Source organism: Mobula hypostoma, chromosome 11 (assembly GCF_963921235.1).
Source record: "Mobula hypostoma chromosome 11, sMobHyp1.1, whole genome shotgun sequence".
In the NCBI taxonomy this organism is placed as follows: domain Eukaryota; kingdom Metazoa; phylum Chordata; class Chondrichthyes; order Myliobatiformes; family Myliobatidae; genus Mobula; species Mobula hypostoma.
Window position 1 is genome coordinate 7037273 of NC_086107.1, and position 27113 is coordinate 7064385.

At 45.0% G+C, this 27113-nt stretch overlaps 1 protein-coding gene across 3 annotated transcripts in view; it reads right to left on the bottom strand.

Annotated features, from left to right (window-relative positions):
- Window positions 1-27113, bottom strand: part of mpped2a (metallophosphoesterase domain containing 2a) — a 210081-nt gene that overhangs the window by 7985 nt on the left and 174983 nt on the right. For all 3 annotated transcript variants that reach the window (XM_063061624.1, XM_063061625.1, XM_063061623.1), the window contains 2 exons: window positions 7862-7977; window positions 3940-4053 (listed from right to left, as the gene is read on the bottom strand). In XM_063061624.1, coding sequence (XP_062917694.1) covers window positions 3940-4053; window positions 7862-7977 — 230 coding nt within the window. The remainder of the gene's footprint in view (window positions 1-3939; window positions 4054-7861; window positions 7978-27113) is intronic.

The following is a 27113-nucleotide window of genomic DNA, read 5'->3' on the forward strand; positions in this document are numbered from 1 at the left end:
TGTGGGAGGACACCACAGCACCTGGAGGAAACCCTTGCGGTCATGGGCAGAACGGAAACAACCTCTTACTGGCAGTGGGTTTACACAAAGGGTGGTGTGTATGTGAAATGGAAATTGTTGAGACGGGTTTCAAGAACCACGTTTAAAAGACAGTTGTACAGGAACATGAACAGGACGTGGTTTAGAGGGCCACAGGTCAAACCTGGGTAAATGGGATTTGATTCAATGGGCATTTTGGCCCGTATGGATCAGATGTGCTGGAGGGCCTGTTTCCAAGCTGTATAACTAAATTCCCATGGTCCTGTTTCTCTCCAGGATTTTACTGAAGGGATGGGCAGGATGCAGTGAAGTTGGGTTGCTTCAGTAGTACCTGGCTGAGGCTCTGTGTACCTGGCCTGTGTTGTACAGAGCTTTTCTCACACAACCCAGTCCGAGTCAAACGCCAGTAGGCCAGACAAGCTTTTCACTGCCTCTTCGTACATGTGACATTAATAAACCAACTCTAATGCTGAGTTAGGGAAGAAATTCAACCGTTCCGAATTCCTCATTGACAGACTGTTTCTCACTCTGTACAGTCTGAGCTGCTATTGGACAGTCAGTATTCCTCAGTACAGATCTCTCCTGCTATTTGACAGTCAGTATTAGCACAGAGATCTCCTGCTATTAGACAATCAGTACCCTGCAGTACAGAACTCCACTGCTATTGGGTGCTCAACATTCCTCTGTACAGACCTCTCCTGTGGTTGGGTCATCATCATTTCTCTGTAAAGAGCTGCTTGGATAATCCATTTTCCTCTGTACAGAGCTCCCCTGCTATTGGACAGTCAGTATTCCTCAGTCCAGAGTTCTCCTGCTATTGGACAGCCAACATTACTCTGGACAAGGCTATTCTGCCATTGGATAATCAACATTGCTCTGTACAGAACTGTCCTGGATTGGATAGTTAATATTCATCAGGCAGCCTCCAATCTGATGGCATGAATATTGATTTCTCTAACTTTGGTAATTTCTACCCTGTTCCCCTTCTCTCATTTTCCATTCCCCATTCTGGCTCCCTTCTTACCCCTTTTCTCTTCACCTCCCTCTGGGTCTCCTCCTCCTTCCCTTTCTCCCATGGTTCTATCCTATCAGATTCTTTCTTTTTGGCCCTTAACCTCTTCACCTATCATCTCCTTGCTTCTCATTTCCCCTCCCCCCAAGTCCTGACGGAGAGTCTCAGTCCAAAATGTTGACTGCTTATTCCTGTCCATAGATGCTGCCTGACCTGTTGAGTTTCTCCAGCATTTTGTCTGTGTGAATTAACAATGTTCTGGCTTTTTAAAGTGTATTTATATCCATTGTAAAGTATGCCTCGATTCATACCATCTCCCTCCCCTCTGCTTGATCTATCTTTGCCCCTCCTCACCTGGATCCACCTATCACCTGCCAGCTTGTACTCCACCTGTCCCCACCCCCACCACCTTTTTATACTGGCTATCTCCGCTCCTTTTTTCCAGTCCTAATGAAGAGTCTTTATCTGAAATGTTGACTGTCCATTTTCCTCCATTGATACTGCACAACCCATCCAGTTCCCTCATCTCTGTTGTGCATTGCTCGATTCATACTAACTCTGAATTCCTGTCTTGAGTGGCCATACTGCTTTTACACCCTCCCACCAGCTGGAGGGGCTGTTGGGTACTGTCACTGTTCTTAGCTCACCATAGCAAAGCGGTAAGCAGGTTGTGACTATGTGGCCTGGCAGAGTTCAAATGTATAAATTTGTCGGTGTCATCACAGTGGCAAAATCTCAGATGGTGATGAAGAGCGAGATAGATTGGCAGGTTGAGTAGTATCACAACAACAATCTTGTACTCAACATTAGTATGACCAAGGAACTAATTGTGAGCAATTTCAGATCCTGTGTGTCAACATCTCAGAAGATCTATCCTCCGCCCAACATATTGAAGCAATCATGAGGGAGGCACATACTTTATTCAGAGTTTGAGGAGATCTAGTATGTCACCAAAGACTCCAGCAAATTTCTACAGATGTACCACTGAGAGCATTCTAACTGGTTGCATCACTGTCTGGATTAGAAGTAGCTGCAGAAAATTGAAAACTCAGTCAGCTCCATCATGGGCACTAGCCTCCCCAGCATCAAGGGCATCTTCAAAAGGTGATACCTTAAAAAGGCGGCATCCATCATTAAGGACCTACATCACCCAGGACATGCCCTCTTCTCATTGCTAACATGGAAAAGAGGTACAGGATCCTGAAGCCACACACTCAATGTTTTAGGAACAGCTTCTTCTCTTCCGCCACCTGATTTCTGAATGGATAATGAAACCTTGTACTCATTATATCTTTTCTCTTTTTGTACTACTGATTTAATATTTAAAAATTATTTCTTATTGTAATTTACAGCTTTTATTATGTATTGCAATGTACTGCTGCCAAATAATGACAAACTTCACGATATATGCCAGTGATATTTAACCTGATTCTGAGGTAGTGATGGACCGGATAGATGGAATAAATTGTTTTATTCTAGCTTGTAGCTTCACGAAATGTGGACACTGCTGACAAGGCTGACTTTAGCCGTCCGCTGCTCATTGGTCCCTGCATCGGTTGATGTGCTGGTCTTTGCAGAGGAATAGTGAGGGTTCAAATGTTACCATGGTAACGCGCAGGTTTGATGTCATGGAAGTGACAGGGAACGTTACTGGTTCATCTGGATGACTCAGCTATTTGGGGTGTGGGGGGGTGGGTATGTGGCTGGCCAAATCAATGTCTAAATAAATGAGAAACAGGAGCGGATCACTTGCCCCTTGAGTGCCCCCTGATAGTGGTAGTAGTCCAATCACTTGAGTCAAGTACGATGTTCTCCTAAGGGGTTATTCCCTTAATGGAGAACACCTATGTGTGGCTTTGTTTAACGTGAGGAGGCTAATCCATGGGCAGCCACCACATGATCCTTGACTGATTGGGGACAAGGTCTAGCGGTGTAGAGTGGAAGACAGCTGGGAACCCTTCACTGTTGCAGCCTTCCTCCGCCCTCACTGCTGTGGTGATGTGTCACCATCTTCCTCTGGCTCCACTGCTGGAGTCTGGGTGGGATCGCTTTTTGCTTGGAGCCTCTCCTTGGCCCTACCAGGAATGAAGCATCGCTGTCTGGATCTCAGGATCTCACAAGTCTCTCCACCATTGATGATCCTTGGAAAAGCCCTTTGCTGATTCAGTTTTGCAGCTAACCTCTTCCACTGTGGCCTCAGGAAGCATCTAAAGGAACCAGTCAGCCAGGCTCCCTAATCATTCCCTTCACATATCTGAAATTGGCCACTGAACGCCCCCTCAACAGTGTTAACATACAAATGAATACAATGTGAACACACAGATTAGGAACCGGGCGGCACTGTAGCACAGCGGTTAGTGCAACACTTTACAGGGCCAGCGACCACGACGGGTTTCAATTCTCGCTGCTATCTGTAAGGGTTTTGTATAGTCTTCCCCTGACAACGCAGGTTGCCTTCCACATTATAAAGATGTATAGTTTAGGGTTAGAACGTTGTGGGCATGCCACGTTGGTGCCAGAAGCAATGCGACACTTATGGGCTGTTCTCCATAAGATCATAAGACATAGGAGCAGAATTAACCATTTGTCCCATTCCATCATGGCTGATTTGTTATCCCTCTCAACCCCATTCTCCTGCCTTCTCCCTGTAATCTCTGACACCTCACTAATCAAGGACCTATCAACTCTCCTTAAACATACCCAATATGTTGGCATATCCTGTATTGCTCGTTGCCACAAACCACACATTTCACTGTGTGTTCTGATGTTTCAATAGACGTTTGACAAATAAAGCTAGTCTTTAGTCAAATCATTAACTCTTTGGTATTCAGACCCTGGTATCAGATATCCAAATAACTCAACAGCATGAAGAAGAAGAGAGAACCCACCCTCGTGGATTCCCCCGAAGACATGTAGCTTTGGCCGCACTCGCCTCTGTACTGTGTTTAGGAGCTCGACACAGCCTACTCTCTGCAGTTCCTTGGGAACCCAGTCTCGGAAACCTAGAAACAGAAAAGAAAACCATAGTAGCAGGGTCAGGCAAGGAGGTTCCCTTTCAAATAGAGTTGTGCATCAGGCAGTAGATGGTTAATAATTTGGCATGGATAACTTCACGCACCACAACTTTGAAATGCTTCCATGACCTAAAGACTCACTTTCGAGCACTTTAAAACTCACATTTTCAGTATTTTTTATTTGCACAGTTGGACATTGTTAGCGTATAGTTTTCCGCAGATTTATTTACTTTAGCGATACAGCATGGAGTCGACTCTTCTGATCCTTTGAACCACACTGCTCCAGCAACCCCACAATCCCAATTAACCCTAACCAACTCATGGGACAATTTACAACGACTAATTAAGCCAGGGAAAACCCAGGCATTCCAAGGTGAGGACGTACAGACTTCTTGGAATTGAACTCATAAAGTTCAGAGCAGTAACAGCAACGCTACCGTGGCATTTTGGAGTGAAGGAGGACAAGAGGTGACTTGTTAGAGGTGTACAAGATGATAAGAGGCTTAGATAGAGTGGGCAGCCAGAGACTTTTCCCCACTGTGGAAATGACTAATAGAAAAGGACTGAGAGATTGAGTTCAAGGGCCATGAGGTAATATTGTAACTCTATAAAACTCTGTCTGTACCAGACTTGGGATGAAATGTTCAGTTCTGGTCAACTCATTATAGGAAGATGTGGAAGCTTTAGAGAGGGTGCAGAGGAGATTTACCAGGATGCTGCCTGGACTAGAGAGCATGTTTCATGAGGATAGGTTGAACATCCTTGGGTTTTTCTCTCTGGAGCAAAGGATGATGAGAGGCAACTTGACATTTTTGATAGATGATCAGAGATATTGATGGAGTGTATAGCCAGCATCTCTTTCCCAGGGTGGAAATGGCTGAACAACAAAGACATGTTTTAATATAATTGGAGGAAAGTATCGGGGGGCGGGGGGGGGGGGAGAATGCCAGAGGTAAACACACAGAGAATGGTGGGTATGTGGAACATGTGGTCAGGGATGGTGGTAGATACAGATACATCAGAGATATATAGGAAACTCTAAGATAGGCACACGGGTGATAGGAAAATGGAGTACATAGGAGGGAAGGGTTAGATTGATTTTAGTAGTTACGATGTTGGCACAAAATTGTGGGCCAAAACGCTTGTACTCTGCTGTACTATTCTACACTCAGTGGCCATTTTATTAGGCGTGTCCTGTTCCTAATAAAGTGGCCACTGAGTGCATGTTCATGGTCTTCTGCTGCTGTAGCCCATTCACTTCAAGTTCCTAATAAAGTGGCCACTGAGTGCATGTTCATGGTCTTCTGCTGCTGTAGCCCATTCACTTCAAGTTTCGATGTGTTGTGCATTCAGAGGTGCTCTTCTGGACACCACTGTTGTAACACATGGTTATTTGAGTTACTCAGACACCTCCTCTTGATTACCCCTCAAACAGGACCCCACTAAGAAGCACCCATTGCCTCCCATACCATCACCAACCTTTTGACTCTGGGGATCTCCCATCCACCACCACCAACCTCATAGTTCCCACATCCCGCACCTCCTGTTTCTACTCCTACCCAAGATCCATAAACCTGCTTGTCCAGGTAGACCCATTGTTTCAGCTTGTTTCTGCCCCACTGAACTCATATCTGCATACCTCGACTCTGTTTTATCCCCGCAGACACGAGGTAATCTGCAGGTGCTGGAAATTCAAGTAACACAAAACGTCCCAGCCTGAAACGTCAACTGTACCTCTTCCTATAGATGCTGCCTGGCCTGCTGCGTTCACCAGCATTTTTTGTATGCGTTGTCTGTTTAATCCCGCCTGGTTCAGTCCTTTCCTACCTACATCTGTGACACTTCACACCATCTTTTCAATGATTTCAAGTTCCCTGGCCCCTATCATCTTATTTTTACTATGGATGTCAGTCCCTATACACCTCCAACCCCACCAGGAAGGCCTCAAAGCTCTCCATTTTTTTCTGGACAGTCTATGTTCCAAGCCTGCACTGGTGACCATCCAGCACTTTTCCTATGCTACATCAATGACTGCACTGGTGCTGCTTCCGGCACCTGTGCTGAACTCATCGACTTCATCCACTTTGCCTCCAACTTCCACTCTGCCCTCAAATTCACCTGGTCCATTTCCAACACCTCCCTTCCCTTTCTTGATCTCATCTCCAGAGACAGCTTATCCACCAATATCTATTACAAACCTATGGATTCTCACATCTACCTAGACTACACCTTGTTCCACCCTGCTACTAGTAAGAATGCCATCCCCTTTACTCAATTCCTCCCTCTCCACCACATCTGCTCTCAGGATGAGGCTTTTCATTCTAGAATGAAGGAGATGTCCTCCTTTTTCAAAGAAAGGGGGTTTCCTTCCTCCACCAACAATGCTGTCCTCAACCGCATCTCTTCTATTTCACACGTCTGCTCTTACCCCATCCTCTCGCCACCCTACCAGGGACAGGGTTCTTTTTGTCCTCACCTACCACCCCACCAGCCTCCACGTTCAACACTTAACTCTCCAAAACTTCCACCACCTCCAACGGCACCTCACCACCAAGCTCATCTTTCCCTTCCACTTTCTATAGGGATTGCTCCCTATACGACTCCCTTGTCCATTCACCCCTCCCCACTGATCTCCCTCCTGGCACTTACCCTTGCAAGCCGAACAAGTGCTACACCTGCCCCTACATCTCCTTCCTCACTATCATCCAGGGCTCCAAACAGTCCTTCCAGGTGAGGCAACACTTCACCTGTGAGTCTGCTGGGGTCATTTACTGTGCTTGGTGCTGCCGGTGTGGCCTCCTATACATCAGTGAGACCCGAGATAGATAGGGAGATCGCTTTGCTGAGCACCTACACTGCATCCGCCGGAACAAGTGGGATCTCCCAGTGACTATCTATCTTAATCCTACTTCCCATTCCCATTCTGATCTTTCCATCCATGGCCTCCTCCACTGTCGTGATGAGGCCACACTGAGGTTGGAGGAACAACACCTTATATTCCATTTGGATAGCCTCCAAACTGATGGCATGAACATCAATTTCTCAAACTTCTGGTAATGCCTCCCAATCCACCCCCACCCTTCTCTATTTCCCATCCCCTTTTCCATCTCGCACCTCATCTCCTTGCCCACCCATCGCCTCCCACTGGTGCTCCCTCCTCCTTTTTCTTTCTTCCATGGCCTTCAGTTTCTTTCACCAACCAACTTCCCAGCTCTTTACTTCATCCTTCCCCCTCCAGGTTCCACCTATCACCTTGTGTGTGTGTGTCTCTCTCTCTCTCCTCCCCCCATCTTTCAAATTCCTCAGCTTTTTTATTCCGATCCTGCCGAAGGGTTTCCGTCGGAAACGTCGACCGTACTTTTTTCCATAGATGCTGCCTGGCCTGCTGAGTTCCTCCAGCATTTTGGGTGTGTTGCTCCAATTTTCAGCACCTGCAGATTTTCCCTTGTTTACTGTCACTTTCCTGTCAGCTTGAACCAGTTTGACAATTTTCTCCGACCACTTTTATTTAAAAGACTCTTAGATAGGCACATGAATGATAGAAAAATGGAGGGCTACATGGGAGGGAAGGGTTAGATTGATCTTAGAATAGGTTAAAAGGTCAGCACAACATCGTGAGCCAAAAGGCCTGTAGTGTGCTGTAGTGTTTTACTTCTCATGCAGATGGTACACACAGCAATTGTGGAAACACAATGTGCCTAAAATAGGAACTGAACTTCCAAACCTCTGACTCGGAGACAGGAATGTTGCCTGATCAGCCGCAGGTGAAGTTAGCACCGCTGCCTTAATCACTTACCCAGAGGTGGACCATGAGTCATGAGAACATCGATACCCTCTGGAATTAGATTCCACTTGTCAAGGAGGGACTGACCTCGAGGCAGGTTGAAGCCCCAGCCATTAAACCAGGGGGTCCTGCAAGAGAGAGAGAATCAAACATATCGTCAACACAAAAGATTCTGCAAATGTTGGCATTCCAGGGTAACACACACAAACTCAGCAGGTCAGGCAGCATCTACAGAGAGGAATAAAGTGATGATCTTTCAGGCCGAGCCCTTCCATCAGGACTGGAAAGGAATGGGGAAGAAGGCAGAATAAGAATGTAGTACAAGCTGGAAGGGATAGGTGAAGCCAGGTGAAGGCGGGGGGGGGGATGAAGTAAGAAGCTGGGAGGTGATAGGCAGAAAAGGTAAAGGGCTGAAGAAGGAGGATTCTGATAGGAGGGGAGAGTAAACGATGGGAGAAAAGGAAGGAGGAGGGGCACCAGATGGAGCTGATAGGCAGGGGAGTAGAATATAAGAGTTAAGAGGTGAGACTGAGTGAGCAATTGAAAAAGAGAAAAAGGGGAGGGGAGGGGAAAGAAATTACCAGAAGTCAGAAAATCGATGTTCATGCCCTCAGGTTGGAGGTTACCAAACATATTAAACACATATAAATCTTATCTTTAGTGCTTTATGCCGCAATCAGCCACCTGCAGTGAGATTCAGAGATTAAAAGATTAGCTTTATTTGTCACATGTACATTGAAACAGGAAAGACAGACAGTGACAATCCAAGGACGTGCTGGGGCTGGCCCTCAGGTGTCATCAACTCCGTATGCCCGCAACTGAGGGTAACACGGTGGCATAGCGGTTACAGCATCACCTTACAGTGTCGGGTTCAATTCCTGCTACTGCCTGTAAGGAGTTTGTACACCCCTCCCCCCAATAACCTTGTGGGCTTCCTCTGGGTGTTCTGGGTTCCTGCTGCATTCTAAAGACGTATGGGTTAGGGTTAATGAGTCGAGGGCATGCGACGTTGGTGTGAATTTGTGGTGATACTTGCGGGTTGCCCAGCAGAACCCTCACTGAATTGACGCGAACGATGTATCTCACTACGAGGAATGATTGATGAGTTTGTGGCCTAAGGTAGAAGGAGATGAGTTGTTAACTTCAAACTTTCTGCATTATCACTCAAAGAGTTGAACTGCATGTGCATGTAATGAGAGCTGTATAACTCATCTCCTTCTACCTCAGGCCACAAACTTATCAATCACCCATGCTTTAGACACTTTCTGGAGGTCCAGGATCCGTATGCTCCACGACCGCTGGACTAAGTATGTAAATGTAGCAGGGGACTATGTTGACAAATAAATGTGCTAGGTTTTCTAAAATTGACTCCTTCTACCTTAGGCCACGAAGTTATCAATCACCCCTCGTACATGTTTCGATGTTTATGTACCAAAGAATTAAGTAAAACCAAAAAGGCAACTTACTAACCCTATCTGTTACAGAGAAAGTGCAGTGCAGGCAAATGATAAGATGGAAGGCCATGAGATAGAGTGTCTGTCTAATTGATGCAAGGGAACTGTTCTAGATAGACACACACACAGAGTCTGCTGGGGAGAAGAGAGAATCTTCAGGGTGGGTGGGAGTTCTAATTGTACTGGCTGTTTTACTGGGGAAGTGAGAAGTGTTATAGACAGCCCAAGGAGGGGAAGGGAGGCTGGTTCCCATGACGTGCTATTCTGGAACCAGAACTGCTGTTTGTCAATCGGTGTCTGATCACCTCTGTGCTTGTTGAACAAGTCTCTGGAGGATTAAATCATTTTTTTCCCGTTGCCTGAGCCTTTAGAACACCAACAGCAATTGATCATTGACCATGGATCTGCTTTTGTGGGAGCACCCGAGGTTTCGGTAATATGCCCAGACAACGTGAGGAAGAGATGTCATGGGTGCTGTGGCAGCGTGGCGGTTAGCGCAATGCTATCACAGCTCGGGGCGTTGGAGTTCAGAGTTCAATTGTGGTTCTGTCTGTAAGGAGTCTGTACCTTCTCCCCGTGACTGTGTGGGTTTCCTCCTACTGTCCAAAGCTGTACCGGTTCGTAGGTTAATTGTTCATTGTAAATTGTCCCGTGATTATTTACTTGTAGGGTTGTTCACCGAGCCTGGAGGTTACATTGCAAGCATTTCATCGCCAGTCGAGGTGACATCATCAGCGCTCAATTGAGTGTTGTTCCTGCTGTGTGCTCCCGTTTATATTGGTCTGACTCATTGTTCTGATTGGTTGCTGTCACGCTGGCTGCTAGTAACCGTTGGGTTCCGGCTAACCGGATAGCTGAGTGATCTCCCCTGGCACGTATCCCTGGTTATCAGTCGTTGTGAGCATTGACTCCCCTGGTGTCCACAGCTCACCCCTCAGCCCCGATCCCACAGAGGCATAGCTTCGTTAATTGCATCCGATTCAATCTGCTTGTTAATAGTCTCTTCCGTTGAGAACCAGACTTGTAAGAATTTTCTTCATTTCTCGTTTGGTGCTTCTGCCAGGATTTTTGTAGTTTCCTGTGATTAGGCTAGGGTTAAATCAGTGGGATGCTGGGCATCACGGCTCGTTGGGCTGGAAGGGACTCTCCCTGCTCTAGTGCCAAATAAATAAAATACGGAAAACTAAAGTCTTCCAGTGAGTTCTCACTGTCTGACCTTAACTTCATGCTTTGTCCAAATGCAAGGATCTATCAGTCAATTCTGTTTGTAGGGAAACACTGTACATTCATCCATCCTGAAGGTCTCTTTACAACACAGTTTATTTGACCTTCTGTGGTCAATATTCAATTACAAGTCATCAGAACACAATTAGCACACTTCAGTCAAAAGGCATGACTGGGTGATTTAATAAAAGGCTGTCTATCCAACACAAAGGAGTCAAGTTCAAGACTAAATACGGGAGTGAATCTCAGTGACTTTTCTCTGCACCGATAGTAAAGGCAAATGGAATGAGGTGAGTTTTGCGTTCTATCTGTCCTTCGCTATTGCGTGGCTTTAACAAGAATGGTGAATTTAACGTACTTCTCAAAAACTGCTTGTGGATGCTTGAGAGGAAATCCCTCCACATCAATATGCGTTAGTGTTGCTTTAACATAGTCACACTTACCCCACATGCTCTGGTTTCCTCCTGCATTTTCGGGTTTAGTGACAGACCATGCCATTCATTGAGGTAAAGTCAAGAAAACTGAATGCAGAGTATGGTGTGGTGTAGCAGTTACAGTAGAGCTACTAGGACTTGATGTTTCAATCCCTATGGTAAGTCGGCACTCTCGATGTTGGCAGTGGGTTTGGAGCGGTGACAAGGAGGGAGGGTGGGTACTTCATCGAGGTCATCAGGTGGGCACCCTCCTTCTTTGACGTTTCGTTGATAAGCCCATGACGTCTCCAGAGGGCTCAATGCTGCTACCTGGCGTCCCAGATACACCCCCCTCAGTTCCATACCCTCCCGTCTTCATCCTGCAGCCCAGTTGTTGTCTTTCCTTTTAATCCAAATCCAATTGCTGTTTTCTTCTGCTGCATTTGACAAGGACTTAACTGCTTGTTGGAGTGAATAACCCCTCACCCCCATCTTCTTCAATAGACTGGTCGTAGATGTAGCAACGAATCCCCTGCATCCCACTTCTACAGGGAAAAACTTGGTCTTCCAGCTGTTCTGGGCAGCTTCAGTTGCCAGTTCAGAGTACTTGGTCTTTTTCCTCTCATAAGATTCTTCGACACCATCTTCCCATGGTACTGTCAATCCACAACATATGCCAGCTTGGCTGTTGTGGACCACAGGACCACGTCTGGCCGGAGTGTTGTAGTCGCAATGTCTGGGGGGAAACACAAGCTTCTTTTCCAAGTCCACATCCATTTTCCAATCCTGAGCAACCTGCAGAACGTTTACATCTTTTGATGTTATATGGTGCCCTGGAGGTTGGCCTGCTGGTACAATTCGTGTGATGTCAACATTTCTTGTCGATGTTTGTGGGAGAACATTTGTGGTGATTTGCCTCTGTTCCGAGATTGATGCCAGCTGTCTGAGAACTTGGTTATGCCGCCAAGTGTACTGCCCCTGGGTGAGGCTCGTGGTGCGTCCTGTTAACATGTGCCTTAGTGATCCAGGTGCTTGACAAAGAGAGCAAGCGGAGTCTTCTCTCCACCACTGGTTCAGGTTCTGGGGTGTGGGTAGGAGATCAGAAGTGGCTCTGATGACAAAACTTAGCCGAGATTCCTCCATCTCCCAGATGTCACGCCAGCTGTGTTTTCTCTTTTCCAGGCTCTCCCAATTAGTCCATTGGCCCTGCTTGGCCATTGAGACGGCCCTGGCATATCGCTCTGCCTCCCCGTCTTCTCAACTCCTCCACCATGAGTCGTCGCTTCTGCACTGATGTTGCCTTGTTACAGAGAAAGCATAGTCCAGGTAGACAGTGTGCAGGGGCCATGAGGTAGATTGGGAGATCAAGAATTCATGGATTTATCAGGTTCAAACATCCTAGCCGGATATTACAGCTTGGAATGGCAACTGCTCTGCCCCAGACTGCAAGGAACTGCAGAGTTGTGTACACAACTTAGCACATCAAAAACTAACCTTCTCTCCATGGACTCTGTCTACACTTCCCGCTGCCTCAGTAAAGCAGCTGACATAATCAAAGACCCCACCCCAACCCGACCATCGACCCTGGATATTCTCTCTCCTCTTCCATCAGGCTGAAGATACAAAAGCCTAAAAGTTTACACTTTATTCTGCATTGTTATTATTTTACCTTATTCTAGCTTAATGCACTGTGTAAATGTGCATGGTAGCGTAGTGGTTAGCACAACATTTCACAGTACCAGCGACCCGGGTTCAATTCTTGCCATTGACTGTAAGGAGTTTGTATGTTCTCCCCATGACCGTATGGGTTTCCTCTGGGTGCTCCGGTTTCCTCCCACAGTCCGAAGACATACCAGTTGGTAGGTTAATTTGTCACAAATTGTCCTGTGATTAGGCCGGGGTTAAACTGGTGGGCTGCTGGGTGCCGTGGCTCAAAGGGCTGGAAGGTCCTATTTGTTTTGATTGTGATGAGATTCAGAGCAGAATCTGCCCTTCTGGTCCTTCCAGGCATACCACAGCAGTCCTAGCCTAATCACAGGGCAATTTACAATGCCATCTCATTAGCTCTTCACACAACCCTGGAACATCTAGACAGTAAAGATGCATACATCAGGATGCTCTTTATTGATTACAACTCAGCATTTAATACCATCATCCCCTCAAAACTAGTCAGTAAGGACCTGGGCCTCGATACTCCTTTGTGTAATTGGATCCTGGATTTCCTCACCTCAGTCAGTTCAGATTGGCAAAAACATAGAACCATAGAACACTACAGCACAGAAAACAGGCCATTCGGCCCTTCCAGTCTGTGCCAAAACATTATTCCGCTAGTCCCTTTGACCTGCATCCAGTCCATAGCTCTCCAGACCTCACCCATCCATGTATCTATCCAATTTACTCTTAAAACTTAAGAGTGAGCCCGCATTTACCACATCAGATGGCAGCTTATTCCACACTCCCATCACTCTGAGTGAAGAAGTTCCTCCTAATGTTCCCCCAAAATCTTTCCCCTTTCATCTTAAAGCCATGTCCTCTCGTATTTATCTCTCCTAATCTAAGTGGAAAGAGCCTACTCGCATTTACTCTATCTATACCCCTCATAATTTTGTAAACCTCTATCAAATCTCCCCTCATTCTTCTACGCTCCAAGGAATAAAGTCCTAACCTGTTCAATCTTTCCCTGTAACTCAACTCCTGAAGACCCGGCAACACCCTAGTAAATCTTCTCTGCACTTTTTCAATCTTACTGATATCCTTCCTATAGTTAGGTGACCAGAACTGCACACAATATTCCAAATCTGGCCTCACCAATGTCTTATACAACCTCACCATAACATCCCAACTCCTATACTCAATACTTTGATTTATGAATGCCAGGATGCCAAAAGCCTTCTTAACAACCCTGTCTATCTGTGAACAACAGGAATTCTGCAGATGCTGGAAATTCAAGCAACGCACATCAAAGTTGCTGGTGAACGCAGCAGGCCAGGCAGCATCTCTAGGAAGAGGTGCAGTCGACGTTTCGGGCCGAGACCCTTCGTCAGGACTAACTGAAGGAAGGGTGAGTAAGGGATTTGAAAGTGGGAGGGGGAGGGGGAGATCCAAAATGATAGGAGAAGACAGGAGGGGGAGGGATGGAGCCAAGAGCTGGACAGGTGATAGGCAAAAGGGATACGAGAGGATCATGGGACAGGAGGTCCGGGAAGAAAGACAAGGGGGGCGGGGGGGACCCAGAGGATGGGCAAGGGGTATATTCAGAGGGACAAAAAGGAGAATGAGAGAAAGAATGTGTGTATAAAAATAAATAAAAATACTTATTTTTATACACACATTCTTTCTCTCACTCTCCTTTTTCTCCCTCTGTCCCTCTGAATATACCCCTTGCCCATCCTCTGGGTTGCCCCCCACCTTGTCTTTCTTCCCGGACCTCCTGTCCCATGATCCTCTCGTATCCCTTTTGCCTATCACCTGTCCAGCTCTTGGCTCCATCCCTCCCCCTCCTGTCTTCTCCTATCATTTTGGATCTCCCCCTCCCCCTCCCACTTTCAAATCCCTTACTCAATCTTCCTTCAGTTAGTCCTGACGAAGGGTCTCGGCCCGAAACGTCGACTGCACCTCTTCCTAGAGATGCTGCCTGGCCTGCTGCGTTCACCAGCAACTTTGATGTGTGTTGCTGTCCATCTGTGACACCACTTTCAAGGAATTATGTATCTGAACTCCCACATCTCTTTGTTCCTCCACACTCCTCAGTACCCTACCATTTACTGTGTATGTCCTACCTTGATTTGTCCTTCCAAAATGCAATACCTCACACTTGACATCTCCTCCACAATCTCCGTCAGCACTGGAGCACAAGGCTGAGTGCTTCGTCCTCATTCTACTCACTTCACACCTGTGACTGTGTGCCTAAATACAGCTCCACTTCATCTGCAGCTTTGCTAATGACACTGCTGTTGTGGGACATATCAAAGGTGGTGATGAATCAGCAGAAAGGAGAGAGATCAAAAATTTTGCTGAGTGGTGTAAAAACAATAACTTCTCACTCAATGTCAATAAGACCGAGGAATTGATTGTAGACTTTAGGAGAAGCAAAGCAAAGGTCCATGAGCCAGTACTCATTGGAGGATCAGAAGTGGAGGTCTTCAGTAATTTTAAATTCCAGGGGTCACTACCTTAGAAGGCCTATCCTGGGCCCATCATATAAATATAATTGCAAAGAAAGCACTACAGTGCCTCTACTCCCTCAGGAGTATGTGGAGATTTGGCATGAGGAGAAGATGGGGGTGTGACGCAGCACACAGTGGCCACTCCGGTGAATGATATCTGGTATCTGTCAAGTAGGGTGCTGTGCACAATCCTGATTTGATGGAGACAGACGTGAGAGCACGGAGAAACATCTGGAGAAACTTCTGAAATGCTTTTCTCGCTGCCACTGCTACTGTGTGATCCAGAATCTCCGGAGGAGAAGGCCCCGAGTCCTCGGCTTTGCTTGTTGCTCGGTGGCCGGGGCGGGGTCGAAGCGCTCGGCAGAGATGGTGCTCGGGAGGCTGTATCGGAGGGGCTGGTTGGAGGCTCAAAGTTTTTGGATGGACTCGGAGTTGGTTGTGATTGGGTGCTTCCAATGCATCCATCGGCAGTTGTCAGCGCCTGGAGGTTTATGGCAGGGAGAGTTTCTCCCTTTTGCCGCCTGCTATCGGGAGTTGATTGGAACTTTGAGACTTTTTTTTTTACTGTGCCCATGGTCTGTTCTTTATCAAATTATGGTACTGCTTTGCACTGCTGTAACTATATGTTATAATTATGTGGTCTTGTCAGTGTTAGTCTTTGGTTTGTCCTGTTTTTTTTTGTGATATCACTCTGGAGGAACATTGTATCATTTCTTAATGCATGCATTTCCAAATTACAATAAACGAGGACTGAGTGTCCTCATAATCTAATGTCATCAAAAACCTTGGCAAACTTCTATAGATGTGTGGTGGAAAGTGTGCTGACTGGCTGCATTACAGCCTGCTATGGGAACACCAATGCCTTTGAGTGGAAAATCCTGCAAAAGGTAGTGGATTCAGCCCAGTACATCACTGGTAAAACTCTCCCAACCATTGAAGACTTCTACATGAAACTGTAAAAAAGCAGCATCCATCATCAAAGATCCTCATCACACAGGTCATGCTCTTTTCTCGCTGCTGCCATCAGGTAGAAGGTACAAGAGGCTCAGGACTCGCACCACCAGGTTCAAGAACAGTTACTACCTCTCAATCATCAGGCTCTTGAACAAAAGAGGATAACTACACTCATTTTATTTCTGGTGTTCCCACAACCAACGATCTCACTTTAAGGACTCTTTTATCTTGTAATTTCATGTCCTCGTTATTTATTGCTATTTATTTATATTTGAATTTGCATAATTTGTTGTTCACTGATCGTGTAACAGTTACTGTTCTATAGATCTGCAAAGTCTGCCCGAAGGAAAAAAAATCTCAGGGTTGTACGTGGCGATATGCACTGTGCGACTAGATGGTTTGTGAACCCTGTAGAATTTTCTCCTTTTCTGCATAAATATGACCTCAAATGTGATCAGATCATCATGTGTCCTAAAACTAGATAGCGAACCCAGATAAATAAATAACAGAAAAATATTATACAAGTTATTTATTTTTTGAGACAAAATGATCCAATATTACATGTATTTGTTGGAAAAAGTATGTGAACTTCAGGGGAAAGGCCTTCTACAAAAGCTACTTGGAGTTAGGTGTTCCAAACAATGAAATGAGATTGGAGGTGTGGGTTGTGGAGGTGCTTTGCCCTAAAAAAAGACACAAAGTCAGGTTACTGACAGAGCCTGCTCTTCTCATGAAAGATCTCTTTATGTGCACCATGCTTCAATCAAAACAACTTTCAGAAGACCTGAGAAGAATTGTAGACATGCATAAATCAGGAAAAGGCTACAAAAGTATTTCTAAAGATCTGCATGTACATCAGTCCACAGTAAGAGAAATTGTCTGCAAATGGAGGAAACTCAGTACTGTTGCTACTCTCCCTAGGAGTGGGCATCCTGCAAAGATCGCACCAAGAGCACAACCTACAATGCTGAGGGAGCTGACAAAGAACCCAAAGGTAACAGCAAAAGACATGCAGAAGTCACTAGAGCTTGCTAAAGACTCTGTTCATGTGTCCACTATAAGAAAAACATGGAACAACAATGGCGCTCATGGAAGGACACCAAAGAGGAAATCACTGCTCTCCCAAAAAAAAACATTGTTGCATATCTCAAGTTTGCAAAAGACCACCTGGAGGTTACACAATGCTTCTAGGTTAATGTTCTGTGGACAGATGAGACAAAAGTTGAACTCTTTTGGCAGAAATGCACATTGCTATGTTTGGAGAAAAAAAAAGACACTGCACACCAACACCAAAACCTCATCCCAACTGTGAAATGTGGTGGGCAGGGTTTGGGCAGCTTGCAATCGTTGGGGGAACAAGGAATTCAAAATTGTATCAAAACATTTCACAGAAAGATGTCAGGGCAGCGGTCCATTGCCTGAAGCTTAATAGGAGCTGGATAATGCAACAAGACAATGATCCAAAAGGCAAGATTAAATCAACAAAATGGTTTAAAAAGAAGAAACATTGTGTTTTGGAATAGCTGAGTCAAAGTCCTGACCGTAATCCTCTAGAAATGTTGTGGAAGGACCTGAAGCAAGCAGTTCATGCAAGGAAGCCCACCAACATCCCAGAGTGAAGCAGTTCTGTAAGGAGGAATGACCTAAAATTCCTCCAGGCCAATGTGTAGGACTGATCAACGATTAACAGGAAACATTTGGTTGAAGTTATTGCTATACAAGGGGGTCACACCAGTTACTGAATGCAAAGGTTCACATATTTTTTTCCATCAAATACATGTAATACTGGACAACTTTTCTCCATAAATAAATGAACAAGTATAGTGTTTTTTGTGTTGTTTATTTAATTGGGTTCTCCTTATCTAGATTTAGGACTTACGTGAAGATCTGATCACATCTTAGGTCATATTTATGCAGAAATACAGAAAATTCGACAGGGTTCACAAACTTTCTGACACCACTGTATGTACTCTAATAAATTTTACTTTGAACTTTGACTAATTAACCTATCAACATGTTTGTCTTTGGACTGTGGAAGGAAACAGGAGCACTTGGAGGAAATTCACGCGGTCACAGGCAGAACGTGCAAACTCCTTACAGACAGTGGTGGGAATTCAACCCGGGTCACCTGTACTGTAGGGCATTGTGTTATCCACTACGCTACCATGTCACCCATCCCCCGCTGTATCTCAATAATAAACAATCGAATAAATAAAGTTCTGATCTACATGAACAGTGTGCAAGACAAGCTTTTCACTCAGTACATGTGACAATAATAAATTAATTCCAAAACCAAAAATGAAAGCAAAATCCTCCACAATGTTTCAGTCACCCTGGTATAATCTATTCATGATTACTTCAGCTCTTTGCATCTGTAATTACATCAGACAGAACTGACAAAGACCAATGGTGTTCCAATTAATGACTTAGATAATTGAATAGCATATTAATGATTGCAGCAGGTAATTGAATAATCATACAAATTAAATAATAACACACAGAAATTCATCACGGCATACACACACTCTGCAGCACTGAGCAAGATTCATTTACATCAGTATTCTTGTTTGAACTGAGCATGGATCCAAACAGAGCATTAATCTGGAGTTCTCATCCAGGGAATCTTACTAATAATCCCAAAGGAGGGAACCAACTTATTGGCTTGAATGCAGCAAGCTCACTTGGAAAATTGTCTGAGAACCTCTTAACAAGGTAAGGCAAGTCGTTAGATTAATGACTATAACATATTGGAACAGAATTAGGCTATTTAACCCATTGAGTCTACTCCAATTCAGATTTTCCTTTCTCTCAGTCCATCACTCCTAATGGTGGTCAACAGCAGCTCGCCAGAGACCTCTTTGCTGTGCCGAAGGTTGATGGGCCCTGTGACTTCTGCTTTCACCACACAACTTCATATGTCTTCTTGGTGAAGATCCTTCCTCTCCCAGAGAGGACATTTTTTGGAGCTTCTGTTGGCGTTCCTGTAGCTTTGCGTATTTACGGGATGGGGTGGGGTTACTAGCCCCATGTCCAACCCCCCCCCAGCTCCCCTCCTTTTGCAGCCGGGCTTGGGACCATTCACCGTGGAGTTCTGATTCAGATTCATTTGTTCATCACATGTACATTAAAACACAGTGAAATGTGTTGTTTGTGTTGACAACCAACACGGCCTAAGCATAAGCTGGGGGCAGTCGGCAAGTGTTGCCACATATTCAGGCGCCAACGTGGCATGTCAACAGGAGCTTGAGGAATTTGGTGAAGACTGTAGACTCAGACAGCTCCTTATCCACCACCCTCTGTGTCAAAAATATGCCACTCAAAATTCCCCTTTAAATCTTTCTACTCTCACCTTAAACCTATGCCCTCTAGTTCAAGACTCGGGGAAAAGATGGTGAGCTTATCAATGCCCCTCATGATTTTATAACCTTCCATAAGGTAACCCCTCAGCCTTTTATGTTGCAGGGAAGACAGTCCCAGCCTATCCAGGCTCTCCACATAACTCAGCTCCTCCGGTCCCCGTAACATCCTCGTGATAAAACAATAAAAGAGATGATGGAAAATGGCGCAGGAGAGATAGTAACGGGGGAGCAAAGAAACTGTGGAGGAACACTAGAGTGGACGTGGAGAGGACACTTCCTAAAGTAGGGGAGCTTAGGATAAAATAGAGGAATGTTCATTTAGAACTGAGATAAGGAGGAATTTTGAACTTTTATTTATAAAGTATAAAGTATTTAGCCAGGGGGTGGTGAATCTGTGGAATTCATTGCCACAGAAGGCTGTGGAGGCCATGTCATTGGGTATATTGAGTGTGGAAGTTGATAGGTTCCTGATTCATCAGAGCATCAATGGAGAAGACGTGGGCCGGATTAAAGTGGCTTCACTACCCTATCCACCACAGCCCAACATACCTTACCACACTACACCTCACAACCTTATCTCTCCCAGCTCCAGATATACATCCAACATATACAGATATACATCAAACCTAATGTCCAAGGGGGCACACACCCCCACTAACCATAGGCGCACCGCGATTAACCATGGCCACAGCCCCTCAAATCCGCTGACTTGTGTAAGGAGGAAGATCCAATACAGTCAAGTGTTGGACATGGTTAATGAAGGCATGGGCCAGATCAAAGTAGCAGGGTTGTGTGACACTGAATCTTGAGTGACAAGATCAAGAAGCACAAGAGGGATGATTTTCCCACTGCCTGAATAATCTCACCCAAAAAATTTGCTGATGATACTACATTGATTGGCCTAATCACAAATAATAATGAGGCAGCCTACAGAGAAGAAGTTATCACCCTGACATAGTGGTGTCAAGAAAACAACCTCTCCCTCAATGTTGCAAAAACAAAGGAGCTGTTTGTGGACTACAGGAGGAATAGAGATAGGCTCACTGCTATTGACATCAATGGATCTGGGGATGAGAGCGTGAACAGCTTTAAGTTCCTCGGCATACAATCACTGAGGATCTCACATGGTCTGTACATACCGGCTGTATGGTGAAAAAGGCACAACAGTGCCTCTTTCACCTCAGATGGTTGAAGAAGTTTGGTATGGGCCCCCAGATCCTAAGAACTTTCTACAGGGGCACAATTGAGAGCATCCTGACTGGCTGCATCACTGCCTGGTATGGGAACTGTACTTCCCTCAATCGCAGTACTCTGCAGAGAGTGGTGCAGACAGCCCAGTGCATCTGTGTATGTGAACTTCCCATTATTCAGGATATTTACAAAGACAGGTGTGTAAAAAGGGCCTAAAGGATCACTGGGGACCCGAGTCACACCAACAACAAACTGTTCCAGCTGCTACCATCCGGGACATGATAACACAGCATAAAAGCCAAGACCAACAGACTCCAGGACAGCTTCTTCCACCAGGCCATCAGACTGATTAATTCATGCTGATACAATTATATTCCCATGTTATACTGACTGTCCGGTTGTACATACTATTTATTATAAATTACTATAAATTGCACATTTAGACGGAGACATAATGTGAAGATTTTTACTCCTCGTGTATAGGAAGGATGTAAGTAATAAAGTTAGTTCAATTCAGTTCAAGGGAGGTTGAGAGGGACAATAAATCAGCCATGATAGAATGACAGAGCAGACTCGATGGGCTGAATGGCCTAATTCTGCTCCTACACTTTAGGGTCTTATAAATTCAAAAGATTCTGCAGATGCTGGAAGTCAAGAGAAATGCACACAAGATGCTGGAGGAACTCAGCGGGTCAGGCAGCATCTATGAGAGGAATAAAGAGTTGAAGTTTCAGTCTTCATCAGGAAGTCAAAGTACCAAGTTTGTGTACTTAATACAACCTTGAGATTCATCTTCTTACAGGCAGCTCCAAAACAAAGAAACCCAATAGAACCCATTAAAACAAAAGAAAACCATCACACACACAATATGCAGAGAGAAAAAAATAAACTTGCAAGCAATAAAAGTAAGCAGACAGCACGCTGTGATAGTTGCAGGCCACAGCCACAGTTCGGAGCAGAGGTAAGTAAACCCCGCCAAATAACGAGTTGAAGTTCAGTGTGGAAATGAGTTAAACCTCGCGGAGCAGCAATTTGAACTGGCCCGTGCCTCGCCTCCGGCCCTGACACCCTGTCATTTTCAATTTGGTCCAGTGCTCAAAATATCCAGACCGTGCTCTCGGACCTGGACCCTGCTGCTCTCACTCGATACACTCTCAGGCTGGTGTTCCGGCACCTCAATTCGGCCTGTACCCAACTTTTCCAACTCGGCTCGGCGCTTAAATCGATCAAACCTTGGGTCATTCTTCGTTTTCATTCCCAGGTCCAGGCCCTGCCGCTTCAACTCTGCGTTTCCTCCGCTCACCTCACATCAGTTCTGCCGAATCAAATTGCCTCCAAGTTCCCTCCAGGAATGGCCAAACATTAGCTCATTCCCTGCCTTCCGGCCGGGACCTCCCCGCCTTGTTTCAGACCCTACACACCACCCCACAGCCGTCCTGTATCTTTGAGACTTCAGTTCCCATTGCGAAAATGCCAGGTTGTACAGGCGATTCAAAAGCTCAACTCTGACAGGGGAGTGATGGAAATACTCAACAGGTCAGGCAGCATCTTTGGTGAGGAATAAACAATTGGCATTTTGTGATTTTTCTCTGCATTTTCTCTGGCTTATTCATATCCTCCCTAGAGTTAAGTGACCAGAACATCACACAATATTTCAGTGTGGTCTCACCAAAATCCTGTACATCTGTAGCATAAAAGCCCAGCTGATCCTTACCTATAGAGAACACAGATTCCAAATGAACAGCCCATAGACTGCATACACACAGAACCTCACAGCAACCAGTCCCTATCCTGGAGAACACGCAGTCTTCTGCAAAAAGCAATTCTTATCCTGACCAAATTCACCAAGTTCCCCTGGGAAAGATCTTCACTCTACCGAGCTCACAGAATTAATAATAATGATAATAATAATTATTATAATAACTTTATTTATATAGCACCTTTCATACATTTAGATGTCGGCTCAAATTGCTTCACATAAATTCTAAAAATAAATCAATACAGTCATAAAAATACAAGACAAAATTAAAGCCAAACATTATAAAGTGTAACTGAATATATCAAATTATTTAAATATAATCAACATCAGCATTAAGAAATCCTATAAGTAGGCCAAAATTTAAAAAGTAAGTGTTTAGAAGTGGTTTGAAATGTTCCACAGTACTAGCCTGGTGTTTCTCAGTCGGTAGAATATTCCAGATTTTTAGTGCATAAGAGCAAAAGGCTGCAGCAATTCTTATCTGCTTGGTTCTAGGATCACGAAGCAATCCAGTGTTCATGGATCTAAGATTACGGTTACGGTTATGAGGGGATAGACATTCCAAAATATACAGAGGAGCTAGATTATTCAGAGCCTTGTATATAATTAAGAGTATTTTAAAATTGATCCTAAAGCAGCCAATGACACCAAAACTGGTGAAGTGTGTTCAGGTTTTCTTTTTTCAGGTTAGGATTCTTGCTGATGCCTTTTGAACGAGCTGCAGCTGATTTACATCTTTCTTAGGCAGTCCTGAAAAGAGTGCATTACAGTGGTCTAATCAGCTAAAAATAGAAGCATGCATCAATTTTTCTAATACCCAGATGAATGCTCTGAACTTTTGGAACACACAGAATTCCACGCGGATTGTTCCTCCACTGCACAATTTTATTTTTATTTATATAGAGATACAGCACGGTAAGAGGCCCTTCCAGCCCAACGAGACCGTACTGGCTAATTACCACCCATGTGACCAATTAACCCACTAACCCATCATGGGAAAGGCATTCCCCACCAGTGAGCACATCTACATGAAACGCTGTCGCAGGAAAGCAGCATCCATCATCAGGGACCCCCACTACCCAACACCCAGGCCATGCTCTCTTCTCGCTGCTGCGGTCAGGAGCGTGGTTCAGGAGCCACATCACCAGGTTCAGAAACAGTTGTTACCCCCCCAACCACCGGCCTCTTGAACCAGAGGGGTAACTTCACTCACCCCCATCGCTGAAATGTTCACACAACCTATGGATTCACTTTCAAGGACTCTTCATCTCATGTTCTCGATACTTACTGCTTATTTATTATTATTTCTTTCTATTCGTATTTGCAATTTATTGTCTTTTGCACGCTGGTTAAACACCCAAGATGGTGTGGTCTTTCATTGATTCTGTTCTGGTCATTATTCTATAGAGTTATTATGCTCACAAGAAAATGATTCTTACAGTTGTATATGGTGACATATACAAACGTACATACTTTGATAATAAAAGCAACACACATCAAAGTTGCTGGTGAACGCAGCAGGCCGGGCAGCATCTCTAGGAAGAGGTACAGTCGACGTTTCAGGCCGAGACCCTTCGTCAGGACTAACTGGAGGAAGAGTTAGTGAGAGATTTGAAAGTGGGAGGGGGAGGGGGAGATCCAAAATGATAGGAGAAGACAGGAGGGGGAGGGTTGGAGCCAAGAACTGGACAGGTGATTGGCAAAGGGGATATGAGGGGATCATGGGACAGGAGGTCCGGGAAGAAGGAAAAGGGGGAGGGGGGGGAAAACCCAGAGGATGGACAAGGGGTATAGTCAGAGGGACAGAGGGAGAAAAAGGAGAGTGAGAGAAAGAATATGTGTATATAAATAAATAACGGATGGGGTACGAGGGGGAGGTAGGGCATTAGCGGAAGTTAGAGAAGTCAATGTTCATGCTATCAGGTTGGAGGCTACCCAGATGGAATATAAGGTTTTGTTCCTCCAACCTGAGTGTGGCTTCATCTTTCCTCCAACCTGAGTGTGGCTTCATCATCACGAAGGGCCTTGGCCCAAAACGTCGACTGTACCTCTTCCTAGAGATGCTGCCTGGCCTGCTGCGCTCACCAGCAACTCTGATGTGTGTTGCTTAAATTTCCAGCATCTGCAGAATTCCTCGTGTTTACGTTAATACTTTGATAATAAACTTACTTTGAACTTTGACCTTTACCTCTTTGGAACGTGGGAAGAAACCGGAGGAAACCCATGTGGTCACAGGGAGAACACACAAACTCCTTTCAGACAGAGGTGGGGATTGAACCTAGTCCGTGGGCTCTATGATAGTACTACACTACCCAATGCTGCCCGTAAAATAGTCCCAGCTGACTCGGCCTCTCCATATACACAAACTCTCCAGTCTCAGTAACATCCCTCTGGATCTTTTCTGCACGTTTTCCAGATTAATTTACAGCATCCTGGAATATTTCTCTTTTGCACTACTTTTTTTTATTGTAACTTACAGTAATTACTTATATCTTGCACTGTACTGCTGCCAGTTCCTTAAGGTTGCTATAGCTGGGAGTGGTAACGGGGATAAGCCCCCACTACCTGTTATATTTCCCAGTCCCAATGGTGTGCATCTCAAATAGCCCCTGACAACCAAGTCCAGCTCCTGGCCTTCATGTGTGGCTTAGCTACTAACCCAGGGGAACTGTTTCTACTGACAGGAGAAGGGGCATGGGGGGAGGTGGGTGTTACTGTCGTCTTAAAATCAGTCACTTTGGGCAGATGGGGCTCGTCAGCTGTGGTTGGCAGCTCATCTAGGAGAATGAAAATTTTGATGTCAAACCTTGGCACTCATGGGGAAGGTTTCGGGAGTAAACCCCAAGGGAAATTCTGGAGCTGGTGTCCCTAAGGCAGTCCTATGTTGAGTGCAATGCTGACTGGCAACTCCTGCCAAACTGTATTGGTTTCTGCTGTTCCTTTGGGTTCATCAGCTGTGTGGAGAGGGGGAGCTTGCTGCATGGGCAACAGCTTGCTCTCCCTATTGTACTGCCCTGTCCTGCATATCTAGACAGGTAGGATGCAACATCCATGGTCAACCCCGTACAATGGAGGCCACCAAGTACTCCAGCCACACAAAAAAAAATTATGACATGTCAATGATAAACCTGATTCTGATTTGTACTATCATTTTGCAATTGAACTACAGTGGATTCTGGTTAATCGGGACACATTGAGACCAGTACATTTTGGGCCAATTAAGCGACTCTCCCAATAAGCTGTTTGATGGAAATAGTTAAAGTAGAGCACTGCTAAAATTATTACAGTATTATAAAACTGTGTATTAGCTCCTAAGAGTTATTGGAGGAATTCATCCAGTGTGCACGGCTGTGATCTTTTGATTAACTGTAAATGAACAAAATCAGCGCAGACTCTTAGTGCGGATAATGGACTGCCTTCATACAATGCTTTTGATCATACAAATCTTCATTTTCAGTATGATTATTAATACCTTCAAATTCTTCATAATTCTTAACTTGTTGAAGTAGCAAAATTGTTTCATTTTCACCCCTGACTGTTTCTGGCTTCGCTGTGCCTGAATGCTAGAAACAGCAGTGAGCAAAACAGTTCTTTGGCTAAAGGAATTCCTCATCTCTGTTCCAAAGGGACATCCTTGTATTCTGTGGCTGTTCTCCCTGAGCCTAGACTCCCCCACGAGAGGAAACATCCTCTCCCTGTCCACTCTATCTAGGCCTTTCAACATTCATTAGGTTTCAATGAGATCTCCCCCCTCCCCCCCCCACATTCTTCTAAACTCCAATGAGAACAGGCCCAGGGCCATCAAAAGCTCCTCATACTTCAATCCTTTAACACTTAGAATCATTCTCGTTCAAAATAAATTTATTATCAAAGTACATATATGTCACCAATTACAACTCAGAGAGCCATTTTCCTGCGGTCATACCTCCTGAACCTCCTCTGGGGGACCTTCTCCAATGCCAGCACATCTTTTCATAGATAGGGCCCCAAAACTGCTCACAGTACTCTCAAGTGTGGTTCGACCAGTGCCTTATAAAGCCTCAGCATTATATCATTGCTTTTATATTCCAGTCCACTCTAAAATGAATTCTATCATTGTATTTGCCTTCCTTACCACCAACTCAACCTGCAAGTTAATCTTTAGGGAATCCTGCATGTGAGTTACCAAGTACAGGCCCAGAACCATGAAATGCTGCTCACAGGTTAACCAGCACTATTCAGACCAACACAAGGCCGTCCCAATGTTCCTTGTGATAAGTCAGTGATGTTGACTATGTCTGGCGGATAGCTGTAACTAGCAGACTGGCTGGGATCCTAGTTATTACTCACATTCAGACACAGAGGTTAAGCAATGGGAAGCACTTAAACAACAACATAACAACAGATTTTCACAATGTCCCGAGGGACTTTACAGCTTATGAATTACTCATAAGAACAGTTGGTAAACACAAGAGGCAATTTTCACATCACAGGTCCGCTGGAGTTTAAAACTAATGCCCGGCCAGTTAATAAGAATGAGAATAAAACGTAAATTGCAGATCTGAGGTAAAAATGTTGGAAATGTGGAAAGACAGAGAGAGTGGAGACCCTTCATCAAACACCAATGAAGGGGCTTCGAGTTAAAGCATTCAACTCCTTTTTTTCTTCCATAGAAGTTGCCTGAACTGTGAAGTGCTTATTGTATTCTTTGCTTTTGTATGCTGTCAACCCCAACTAGGATAATGTTAGAAAGCATACTGGCCAA